This window comes from Notamacropus eugenii, chromosome 1, assembly GCF_028372415.1.
Source record: "Notamacropus eugenii isolate mMacEug1 chromosome 1, mMacEug1.pri_v2, whole genome shotgun sequence".
Lineage (NCBI taxonomy): Eukaryota > Metazoa > Chordata > Mammalia > Diprotodontia > Macropodidae > Notamacropus > Notamacropus eugenii.
The window spans coordinates 665,395,975-665,408,730 of NC_092872.1; the positions used below are offsets into that span (position 1 = coordinate 665,395,975).

At 44.9% G+C, this 12,756-nt stretch overlaps 2 protein-coding genes across 8 annotated transcripts in view; one reads left to right on the forward strand and one right to left on the reverse strand.

Annotated features, from left to right (window-relative positions):
* The window catches only part of CAMKMT (calmodulin-lysine N-methyltransferase), a 530,058-nt gene extending 520,636 nt beyond the window's left edge, over nucleotides 1-9,422 (reverse strand). The window contains exon 1 of one of the 3 annotated variants that reach the window (XM_072635725.1): nucleotides 9,183-9,422. In XM_072635725.1, the coding sequence (XP_072491826.1) occupies nucleotides 9,183-9,299 (117 nt within the window). In that variant the 5' untranslated portion in view covers nucleotides 9,300-9,422. The remainder of the gene's footprint in view (nucleotides 1-9,182) is intronic. The other 2 variants (XM_072635726.1, XM_072635724.1) reach the window with 2 other exon arrangements.
* A 248-nt stretch (nucleotides 9,423-9,670) lies between these two features.
* The window catches only part of PREPL (prolyl endopeptidase like), a 47,596-nt gene continuing 44,510 nt past the window's right edge, over nucleotides 9,671-12,756 (forward strand). For 3 of the 5 annotated variants that reach the window (XR_011972776.1, XM_072635718.1, XM_072635721.1), the window contains exons 1-2: nucleotides 9,671-10,223; nucleotides 12,011-12,557. Coding sequence is in view for 4 of the 5 variants with exons in the window: in XM_072635718.1 (XP_072491819.1) it covers nucleotides 12,342-12,557 (216 nt within the window). In the remaining variant the exon portion in view is untranslated. The remainder of the gene's footprint in view (nucleotides 10,224-12,010; nucleotides 12,558-12,756) is intronic. The other 2 variants (XM_072635720.1, XM_072635719.1) reach the window with 2 other exon arrangements.

A 12,756-nucleotide genomic window follows, 5' to 3' on the forward strand; every position in this document is an offset into this window, starting at 1 on the left:
TCTAGAGATATAAGAATCATCTTCATGGAGATAACAACCCACAAGAGCTGATGAATTCACCAAGAGAGACAGTATGACAAGAGAAAAAAGAACTCCATGAGGCCTTGGAAAACGCCCAGTTAGGCAGCATGACATATACATATGTATGTATATAAAAAGAAAATAGAAGAGAGAAAAAATGAGCATCTAGACATATCAGGAAAGGCCTTATGGAGAAGGAAGTACTGGAGCTTAACTTTAAAGAAGCTAGGTATCATATTCAATTAATATCCTAATTCTTTAAATAATGATAATAAAGATGCTAGTCATTGGCTGTAAAGGAAGGAGCATTTCATCACACCCAAGTCAGATGACAGCAGTACAAAATAAAGTGCCTTATATCAAAGTCAAGATGGTACTGTGAGATAAGGGAAAAAGTTCTGGTAGATTAGTAATGGGACAGCAGAAAGCCTAAGGGGAAGGGCAGAGGACTAACTGCTCACAGACAATACAAACCAACCTTTCCCTAAACAAAACAAGAGGAGGAGCCAAGATGGCGGAGAAAGACACACATATGCTAGCTCCTAACCCACAGCCCATAAAATACCTGTAAAGAAGAACTTCCAACAAATTCTGGAGCAGCACAAGCCACAGAACAACAGAGTGGAGATTTCTGTTCCAGAGAGACCTGAAAAACCAACACCAAAGGTCTGTCGCGTACTGGACCGGGAGCAGAGCCCAGCCCTGCCTTGGCTGCTCGGCACTGAGGGCAGCAGATCCGAGAAGGCTTCAGGGACAAAATCTCCAGCAGCAGAGCCAGTCCCTCCACCCACAGGTGCCAAAGGTCAGTGAGAGAGTCTTTTTGGCTAGCCGAGAGGGGAGTGGGGTGTCCCCATGACTCAGGCCCCCTCAGGAGGCAGCAGCGAAGGCGGCAGCAGACTGGGGCTCCCAAAGCAGGCAGGAGCTCAGATCCATTGTTGAAGATCTCCTCATAAACCCCTGGAGGGAACTGAGCCCCGAGTGGTGGCCCTGCCCCCACTTGAGCACCAGTTCTTAATCTCACACTGAATAGCAGCCTGGCCCCAGCTGAAAGCCCTGAGGCTGGGAAGCAGCATTTGAATCTCAGCCCCTAAGCACTAGCTGGGTGGATCTGGAGGCGAGGTGGGTGTGGAGAGGAAACTCAGAAGTCAAGTAACTGGCTGGGAAAATGCCCAGAAAAGGGGCAGGAAAAAATAAGACCACAGAAAGTTACTTTCTTGGGGAACAGGTGTCTCCCCCAATCCCTTTGGATAAGGAAGAAAAAGGCATACTGCCAGAGGAAGTCAAGGGCCCTCCCTCCAAAGGGGACTTAAATTTGACTCAGGAAATAGGAGACCTTAAAAAATAAGTTAGCAGCTTACTAAAAGAGAACCAAAAAAACGCTGAGGAAAATAGCAGCTTTAAAAAGAGGCTAACTCAATTGGAAAAAGAGGTCCAAAAAGCCAATGAGGAGAAGGAGGTTTTAAAAAGCAGAATTAGCCAAATGGAGGAGAAGATTCAAAAGCTCACTGAATAAAATAATTCGTTGAAAGAGAGAATTGAGTCCAGGGAAAAGAATGACTATGAGTTAAACCAAGAAGTTAGTAAACAAAACCAAAAATTTAAAAAAAATAAAAGATGATGTGAAAGAACTCATTGGAAAAACAGCTGACCTGGAAAATAGATCCAGGAGAAATAATTTAAAAATTATTGGGCTACCTGAAAACCACGATCAAAAAAAGAGCCTAGATACTATCTTCCATGAAATTATCAAGGAAAACTGCCCTGATGTTATAGAATCAGAGGGCAAAATGGATATTGAAAAAATTCATGGGTCACTCCCCGAAAGAAAACCAAACAGAGAAACTCCTAGGAATACTGTGGCCAAATTTCAGAGTTCCCAGATCAAAGAGAAAATACTGCAAGCAGCTAGAAAGAAACAATTTGAGTACTGTGGAAATACAATCAGGATAACATAGGATCTGGCAGCTTCAACATTAAATGAACAAAGGGCTCAGACTAGGATATTTCAGAAGTCAAAGGAACTGGGACTGAAGCCAAAAATCACCTACCCAGCATATCTGAATATAATACTTCAAGGGAAAAAATGGACATTCAGTGATAGAGACAAATTTGAAGATTTCATGGCGAGGAAAAGACCAGATCTGTATTTAGAATTTTGACTTCCCAAAACAAGAATCAAGAGAAGCATGAAAAGGTAAATGGAAAAAAAAAAAAGAAAAATCATAAAAGACTCTCTAAAGCTGAACTGTTTACATTACTACATAGAAAGAAAATATTTTTAACTCTTGAATCTTTTCTCAGTATTTGGGTAGTTGGAGAGATTGTACGCACACACTCACACATACACATAGCTAGATAGAGAGTACAGGGTGTGTTATATCAGAAGAGATGACATCCACATACATACACACACACACACACACACACACACACACAAAATAAATAAATAAAATAAAAATTAAGGGGTGAGAAAGGGAGTAAGGAAATGGGGCAGGCCATAACTCATAAAAAAGATAAGAAAAATCTTATTCAATAGAGGAGATAAGGGAGAAGGGGAGGGGGGTGGAATAAAGCTACTCTCCCCACATGTGGCTGAAGGAAGGAATAACATGCTCACTAAATTTGATATGAAAATTTATATCACACCACAGGAAAGGAGAGGAGGCAACAAGTGGAGCGAAGGGAATGTTAGAAGGGAGGGCAAATGGGAGAAGGGAGTCACTAGAAATAAACACTTTCAAGAAGAGACAAGGTCAATTGCAGGGGGAAAAATAAGGGGGATAGGGTAGGTCAGAGGGCAATATAATTAGTATTACACAACATGATTACTGGGGAAGTCTTTTGCAAAACAACACGTTTAGTCTGTATTGAATTGCTTCCCTTCTTAGTGGGGCTGGGGAGGGAGGGGGGGAGGGAGAGAAGTTGGAATTCAAAGTAGTAGAAACGAATGTTGAGAATTTTTACTGCTTATAATCAGGAAATAAGAAGTACAGGGATAGGGGAATGGAAATTTATCTTGCCCTGCAAGAAAAGAAGGAAGATGGGGATAGGACAGGGTGGGGTGTGATGGAGGGGAGGGTACATTGAGGGAAGGAGCAACCAGAATGCAAGGTATTAGGAAGTGGGGGGAGGGGGGTGATGGGGAGAAAAATTGGTCATGTTACAAAGTGAGGTAAAAGCAATTAGTATTAAAACAACAGACTGAATTAATTACTGAGAACAAATCAATGACATCTTTAGTTTGGAGAAAAGAATTTCAGTCTAACTTTCCAAGAGGAAGGTAACCTCTGATAAAATTTGGCATTGATGGAAAAGTCAAAGTTTTAATGGTAAATTATATTTTATGATTGCCATTTAATCAGGAACTAGAACATGTATACAAAGCCATGTAAGCCACTTAAGACTTGCCTAAAAGATGTTCCTTAGCCAAAGTGAAACTATAATCATATTTTAAGCCTGGTTATAGGAACTTGCCATTTTTAGATGATGTGGGACTACTAAGTGACTGTTCTTCTGAGTCTAACTCCAGGTATGGGGAGCAAGAAAGGCGATCCGAGCCTCCATTACATGATGCCAGTATGCTCATGAGATCCTGGTATGAACTGCATAGGTGATCTCAAGGGAAGAGTGGGAGAGCAGCTGTTCAGCATGGACTGAGGTGGGATTCTCCGGACTCAATTTCCCCAATGATACCTGGCAGACTTTAAGCCTCATTGATTACAAGTGGACAATCTACTCCTGCCTGGAATAGACATGAACTGAAGTTGGGGAGATATTGTTTCCCTGCAATGTCCCTACTCTTGGTGGCAATTCCCTAGAGTCAAAAGGTTTGTAAGCTTAATACCAGATCTATTCAATTATAGATTATGGATACAGGAACATCCCGAGGCTGCGTAAAATTAAGCTATTAGGCACAGGACTTTAGACCAACAACATTAAGTTAGGGTCTTTTTATTCTTGGTAATACTGAGGAGACAATTAGGTCAAGAGTTTGTGAAGTTAGCAACATAAATATTATCTGTGTCTCAGTGGGCTTATGTTTAAAAAAAAAAATTCTTTTGTGGTCCATATTGTAAATGCTTTAAAAATATGTATCACCTGACCAAAAGTTTGAAGTGCTTTATCTGTTATAAACTGTGTTAACAATTTAAAAAAATTTTAAAAAAACATAAAGAAGAAATCCCATCTGTAATATCCCTGACAAATGGTCAACCAGGCTCCGCTGGAAGAACTCCAGGGAGGGAACTCAATGACCTCCTAAGACAACTGCTGCTTCTGGGCAATTCTAATTGTAAGGAAGGTTTTTTTCCTGGGGACTTAGGCTGGTCTCTGCAGCTACAGAGCAGCACAGACTGTGCCTATTTTCTTGTCTATATTACTGCCACTCAAATATTTGAAGTCAGCTATCATGTCCCCTCTTAAATACATTCTTTTCTCCAAGCTAAGTGTTATCAGTTCCCTCTATTGATATTGTTTTCAAACCCCTACCCATTGTAATCATCCTGCTCTGGACTTTCTCTCTAAACCCCTCTCTATGTTCTACCACAGCCTAAGACAAATACGTTTGAAATTATTACCACCTGGCAGGGAGGGGGTGCGGGAGCAGCATTGGGTCCTGGACTGCCACAGTGGTCCCTGAGTGAGTGTGAAGGTTCGCATAGTGGAAGGACTGGAGCCAGATGCCTGGCAGCACCACCTCCCAGCTCCAGGTTTGCTTGAAAGACAAGTACGGAGGGAGACTTCTGCCTATTTTCTTTCGAAAAGGGAGGAGAAAAATCCAGCAGCAGCATCTCCAGGAATAAAAAGATTTAAAAATGTCTTCATGGGTGAAGGTTAACAGAAGACAAACTCAAAGATGTGCTGCAGATAAAAGCATAAATCCTTATAAACGTCATCTGATTACTTCTCCTAGAGATGGTCACATAAAGGAAAGTGAAGAAACTAAAAGTAACTTTGAGAATTATTGGGGAAAGAGTATGATTATTCTAAAGGAAGTGAAGATAATTATGCGAGATACCAGTATTTCCATAAAGATGATGGCCACAGTAAGCACCATCGAAAGCAGACGCTCTACCCGCGGTTTTACCAACAGATACAGAACGAATGCGACAAGGAAAGCCCTTCAGATTGCACCCTTGTCTCCAACAACAAAGACCAAAGGGACTATGAGGCAAGCACAGGTAAGCACAGGTCACTGCTTGCAAGACCATAGTCTTGTGTTGGAAATGATTTACCTGACATCAGAGCATCACTGCACACTCTGGTGAATGAAAAACGATGGCTCTCCCTCTTGGATTCCTGTGGAACAGGGCAATGCAGCCAGTGCTCTCCTCTGGCACCATGATTTCACTTCACAAGACTATCACAATACCTCGCCATATGCCCTTGGAGGATGCACTGGCTGTAGGAGCTGAGGAATTTGGGACTATTTGGACTGAGCGGGGACAACAAGAAGGTGCAGGGATTTCACAAAAAGCAGCTGATCTGGTAGACGGCTACTTAGAATGATACTTCTTTGAAAGTTACTCAGTGCCTCGGGGCACCAAACACCTCTTCCTATTAAGTGGGGGAAAATATTTGTATCAGGAGGAACTGAACACCATCACTGACTACCTAAGGACCAGGAAAGAGGAACTGGAAGATTTTGTCAAGATACCAGATACTTCAGCTGCAGTGAATGCTTTGATTGAAGTTAATTTGATGCTAAGATCTCATACTATGGGCAAACCACCTCTTCTTCTAACCCCTGGTAGGAATTCCTTCCAAGGCCAGCCTCTCCATCCTCCAGTTACGCCTCCTTTATTAGGTGATAGGCCTGGAGGACTCCTTTGCAACACCAGGACTGGTCTGGGCCCAAGGGTAAACCTCCTCCCCTTCCAGCAGTACCCTCAAAAGACCTGGTCTTCTGGGATATGCACCACATCAGTCTGCAAAGCGTCCAGTGATGTGGGAGAAACCAGCCCTTCTGCCAACACCACTAGTGCAAACAGTGCAACCTCAATGAGCAGCTAAACACAAATCATTTTGAACCAAGGAAAATTCGACTGGGCCAGGAGGAAAATGGCAAGGCACTCCAAGCAGATGGGTGTCATCTACCTTTCATCACCAATGTCTGTGTATCAGGCAACAAACTTTATTGTAGCATACTTTCTGTTATAATCTATATTCTCATGGAATGTTTTTAATTTGTGGAGACTATCACAAGCTAGGTGTTTGTGAAAAGCCAATGTTGTAGATATGCTGGACCTTTAAGTTATTCCATTACATATATTACACAATAAATTCCTTGTTTTATATTAAAAAAAAAAATTACCACCTCACCAGAAAGTGGAAAAGGGACAGTATTTACACAATCTAAAAAGCTGTTAGGTGACATTAAAAAAAAAAGTCAGATGCTACATATCAAATCATATCCCCAATTCATAAATTCTCCAAGTTATTTATGTAGTTTTTTCTATAATAAAGTGCAACTGTGTAGTAAGGCGGCTGGGAGGATCAGAGGGTTATGTGCAGCTTTAGAGGTCAAGGGACCTTAGAGACCCACTTCACTTTACCAGTGAGGAGACAGAGATGTGGAGGTTAAGTGACTTGCCCAGAGTCATACAGAGATGAAAAAAGAAGAACCACAGGGACAGAAAGAGGAAAACAGGCAATAAAAAGAACTATGAGGCTACAATGCAAGCTTCTCTGAAAACTCTTGGGAACACCATAGACTCTATAGGCCTCTGCTCATCCACCAATATGAGCTGCCAGGGGGCACCAAGGAAAACTCCCATGAAGAAAAGAAATCCTAGCTCTCCCAGATATTTAATACACTGGGACTTAAAATCAAAATAAGTAGTATGAAAATTATAACTACACCTTCCTAAGGCGATACTAGAATAACAACAGTTTGTATTACATGATACCGAGTAGATACCTGCTTTTCCTGCTACAGAATTATGTTGCCCAGTTTTACCTAAACCTAAAAATAAAATCTAGTATCCTGCTCTTAAGACAAATTTGTTCACTATCATCAAAAGCAATCACTCTCCTTAAAAATATTTTTCTTGCAAACTGTTTTGAACAATGAAAATAAAAACCTGAAAAAAAATATAAAATAGAAAAATAAGGAAATAGAGTTAGGTTTGACATTAACCTAAGTATTCCACTATTTTCTAACCTACTTTTGAATCGGAGGATTTAATAGGAAGTCTTCACTAATGCCTTAGGTCAGCAGCGACCTCTCCCTCCCCGGTGCTCTAATACATTCTGGACCTCTCATATGCCCTTATAGTAGACTTTGTATTTTCATGTGTCTCTTTTCCTCTAATTGTCAGTTGCTGTGCAGTCGACTCTTTGTGACCCTACTTAGGGCTTTCCTGGCAAAGACACTGGAGTGGTTTCCTAGTTCCTTCTCCAGCTCATTTTACAGAAGAGGAAACTGAGGCAAACTGAGTTGAGTGACTTGTCCAAGGTCATCCTGCTAGGTGTCTGGGGTCACGTTGAACTCGGGTCTTTCTGAGTGCAGGCCTGGCTCTCCATCCACAGCGCCGCCTAGTGGCCCCTTCCCTCTACTGGTTTACAAGTTCCTTAAGAAGGGGACCAAGTCATACTTAAACCTCCCTTGATGTGTACAGTACTTGGCACATAGCAATGGACTGGATGTGTGATTTCACTGATACAGGAATTCCTGGGGAAGGAATCTCCCTCAATTAATGCAGGTAAGCACTTTCTCTGCAACTTATAGTCTTAGAGATTTACTGCCCTTGAGGCTCTAAGAAAATGAATCATGACCAAAATTACACACTGTGTCAGAGTCAGAACCTAAAGCCAATCTTCCTAGCTTGAAGGCCTGCTGTCTATCCACTGCAACAATCCTTGGCACAAAGCAAAAGTATAATAGAGCATGTATTTATCCGAGATATTGTTGACAGACAACTGGTCTGGAGCCAGAAAGCCCTGGGTTCGAATATGACCTATAACATATACTGGCTGAGCAAATAAATTACTTTAAGGATGACTCTGGGCAACTGTCAGTACCAAATTGTAGGCAAGATGTTGAACTCCACTGGTAGAAGGAATTTCCTCATCTTGTAGTTCCCTCTATAAGTGAAATGAACAGGCCATATACCTCATTTGATGAATGAGTGAGTGACAGAGTGACTTGAGTGCCTGGGCAACCATCATCTGTACTATCTATACAGAGAGAAATGCTGATGAGTCAAGATATACAGCTGAAGGAATGACAACTAAACTTGCTTTTATTGGAGACTTACTGTTCTTGTTACAGCAAAAGAAAAGCAGTTCATTCCAATAACATCTCTACAACAAACCTTAGGGGGTGGGGGGTTGGGGAGAAAGACCAACAATATCATTGGCATGAGAATCACCTAGTGAGGACACTTCCTGCACTACAAAGTCAGTCTACACCTGCCCTGTGCCTTACAGTCTAAGAGGGTTTATTTAGAAGGGGAGAAGAGGACAGAAAAGAACAACTTCATTACCTATGACTACAATCACTTGTCATTTTGGTAACCAACTCAGACTGCAGCGATGCTAACGTGGCACATGTGGAAAACAATATCCTAATCAATGCATTTTGCTGTTTTGCTACGTCAGAGGCACATTTTAGGAGAGGGACGTTATGCCATCTACAAGCCACACTTAAAATGGAACGGCAGGTCCGCTGGGCCCAAGAAGGCCACCAGTGGACAGGCAGCGGACACAGCGGCCGGGCCCGGCGGGCCCCGGGGATCGGCAGCTGGGACTGTCCGGGCCAGGATTCCAACGCAAGTCTTCCTGGGCTCTAGCTGTCCCCCAGTTCGCGTCACTGAGGAGACTTTCTGGGGACCCCGTTAAGGGCAAAGTTAGCCACGAGGGGGTCAGTAGGTTGGGAGATGAGATGGAGACTGGCGGCGGCGGCGGGACGGCTACAGAGGAGGAGCCCGGGGTCGGCAGAGACCCCAAGGGGCAGAGAGCGGAGGCGGGGCCAAGTCAGCCGGACGTCCGGATGCTAAGAGGGAGCTACGATCCGGCTGGGGCCGCGCCCCGGAATCCTTTTCGGGGCCGTTCGTTTCCGGGGGGAAGCACAGAAGTGACCGGCCAAGGCGGGTGCTTCGCAGAAGGGAGGGAAGGGGGCGAGCTCGGGCTGCAGGGGGGGGGGGGACCCTGGGCCTTACCTGCCGCAGCAGCTTCCACCTGGCGGCGCCCAGGGGCCCCCGAGACGCTGGTCTCGGCTCCCCGGCTACGAGCTGTCCAGCCGCTCCAGGGTCGGCCCCCGCCGCGGGCGGCTCCATCTCGAGCTGCCTCCGTGGCTCTCCTACCAGGACCTGCCCGCCTGCCTCTCAGCAGACAGGACCTGCGGCTCCCGCGACTCTCGGAACCCGCGTGGCCCGCGCGGCTGAAGCCGGCTCTGGCACGCGGCCCTTCCGGGTAAACGCGTCACCTCGGCAACCGCGAACGAGGAGTGTGGCGATCGATTTGTCACTGCTGCCTATTAACCACGCCCCATCCCGAGGGGTCCATCTTGGATGAGGGCAAGTCGAAGCATCGCAAGAGGTTTCTGTCAAAGAATTGGAAGCGTTCGCCTTATGTTGCCTACATTCCTCTGCTGCAGTAGTTCTGGCTCAAAGGAAATCCGGGCAAAGGCCGGAAAGTAAGACGAGTGCCAGGAACGCTCGAAAAGCCAGCCCACGCTAAAGATGGCGACAACGGCGTCGGCGTCTCCCACGACTCGATGCTGGATTGATCGGGCCTGCGTCGGGACGGTCGTCACGGCGGCGGCGCTTCGGAGGCGGCTCGCACGGACGGCTGCGCCTGACCAGCTGGGTCCGCGTGGCCGGGTCTCTCTGGGTTCCCCGCCTTCAGCGGGCTCAGTTTCCATCGTGGTGTGGGGCTCTTGGCCGCCGCGTGCTAGGAAGGGCCCGAACCCCGACCCACGGCCGGGACTTTGCCTCGGACCCCTCCTGAGGGACCCCCTGGGTTCCCGCCCCTCGTGGGGTCCAGAAGGGCCATTGGGATCGTCCGCCGCCTTCCTCCGTCCTGACGCCTCCAGGAACCCCCGTGCTTGGCCGCGGTCAGTCAGCAGGCATTTATTAGGCACTTACTGGATGCCGAAGGCCAGGGTATAATCATCATCGCCGGCATTTATGTGGCGCCTTAAGGTTTGGACCTCACCTCCTCCTGGGGAAGTAGGTGCTGTTATTTACCCCATTTTACAGGTGAGGAAACTGAGGCAGGCAGACGTTAAGGGACTTGGCAGGAGTTCAGCTCTAAGTCTTCCGTCTCCTGCACCGCCTCATTGCATTCCCTGCCCTCGGTCTTACCCGCAGAGACGAAGCGGGGCAGAGTTGTTCCGTTGAGGGCGAAGTGGAGAGTTTAAGCTTGTTATGCCCCGCACCCCCACTTTTCTGGGAGAACGTATTTGTGCCCCCGAGTCTGATCTTCCCCCCGTCCATCCTGGCATGGTTCCACCCCAGAGCCATCCCCTGGAGAGCCCTTGCATTCAGGTGCCCCTGGTGCCCCCTTAGGGCTGGAGAGGCGGAGAGCTCCGGCCAGCCTGCATTCCCGGAGACCCGAGGTCCAGATGCAGGACGTTTATCCGCAAAGAGGGTTGACTGGTTCACCGTCCCCTAGGTGATGAGTGTTCTTAGCCGCAGAAACGTCCTCTGAGGTTATCTGCCCCAGCAGTGTAATGCCCTCATAAATCATAGGTCTTTTCTAAGTTGAGACATCGCTTACTAGGAAGCTGGCAGTGTGCAAGACCCCGTATTTATTCAGCATTTATCTGACAGCCGCGCTGAGGGCTGGTTTGTGGAAGGGGAGTCCTGCCCTTCCTGATGGGGAGTGCGGATGAACGTAGACGTCCCTAACTCCCTTTCAATAATCCATCTAGGTTTTTGGGAGAGGGCCCTATGAAACTTCCCAGCCTTTTGGGGAAAGGGAGGAGAGAGAAGGAGATAAAAGGAATAGAGAGTTTTGTATTTTAAATAAATTTCCCTCTTGCCCTAGAAGATGTGGATTTGTTGTAGCCTGAGTTTTAACATCAGCATTTCCATCACTAGTTGTCTTTTTCATTTCAACAAATGCTAATAAGCCATCGGAGGATTTAAACCAGAAAGGGATCTTAGAGGTAATTTTTACTGAATCTTAACATTTTAGAGATAAAGAAAAAGGTTCAGTGGACTTGTGACTTGTCCTAGGTCTCACACAGATCAATACCCAAATCACGATTCTTACTGAAATCTTCTGATTCCCAGTTCAGTGCTCTCTTCGCTAAAAGTCATGATAGAATGGGAAGGATTTTTTATTTACATAATAGGAGGCTTAATAAATATTGAATTGAAATTTTAAAAAGATGACCCTGCCCACAAGGAGTTTATATTTTATTGGGGGAGTGGGTTACAACTTACCCGCAGATAAAGAAATAAAAGGTAATTCACAGACCTAAAGTGCTTTCACCAGGTGGAGTGGAGGAGTGAAGATCAGATAGAAATCAGGAAACTTGACATAATAAGTAGTACCTGAGCTAAGTCCTGGAGGAAGATAAAGATTATGAGTTAGATGAGGAAGGAATTATTCCAAATTAAGAAATCGCTTGTGCAAATGCATGGAGGTGGGAAAAAGAATATGAAGTTTGGGAAATGCCTGGTTAAATACAGTTTAACTAGAATGTAGGTACGTGAAGGGAAATAACGTGAAATAAGCTGGAGCCAGAATGTAGAGCTCATAAATGCCCAGCTGAGGAGCTTGTATTTATCGGAGACACAATGAAGAGCCACTGAAGTTATTGGATAACACCTATGCTTTAAGGAGAATTGTTTTGGCAGCTGTGAAAAGGATAAATTGAGGGGAAGATGGCCTTTTGACCTGCTCTCTGGCTATCTTCTCTGTGTATACCAAATATATGTAAAATTATGTGAATTCAAAGCAGTTTATCCAGTGGAAGACCCGGATATTATAAGATCTTAGAGCTATAGTCATTTGTAATTTCTCATTTTTTTTGTAGGCCGTAACTGTTCCAGTGTAGTTCCCATGTGGCCTCAGCCTGAGAGAACTGACTCTACAAAGGAGACACATCCACCAGGAAAGAAGTGTGTGTCCTGAGAGTTGTGGACCTTCCAAAACTGACGTGCACGTTTTTAGATCTCCCTCATCCTGTTAGCAAAAGTTGCTCATGACACGCTATTTTATCTTTACCCATTGCAGGCATGGCACTCTAGAAAGTGGGTTAAAAACTGCTGATCTTAAATGTTTTTAAAATTCTCTAGAATTACAGCTTGACAACATTCGTGTCTGAGGAATTCAAAAGTCAGAATAAAAAAAAGAACTTTGACACCATGCGTCAGAAAGCCAAATTCTTTCTCCAATCTCTGAAGTTTAGGATTGCTGACTTTGGAAAATACACACAGAAGCAGCCTCATGATCACCATCACCTCATTGATTGTTGTCCTTGGATAAAAGTGAGAAAATGTCACAACTTTAAGTGTTTGCAAAATGAAAGCAAGAAATTGATATCAGGAAGAAACATCACAAGCCAGACATTCTCCTATGCGGTAGGAACTATTTATACTATCTATTTGTAGATCAGTTCTAATTAAGAGGTAAAGAATTGACAAGACTGAGCTCTAGCACTATCTTTCAATCACAGAATCTCAAAGGTACCAGACCAAGAATCCCCAATAAGTGGTAATCCAACTGTTGCCCAAAAGCTCAACTGAAAAAAAAATGATGAGGATTTATTGACTAGGCTGT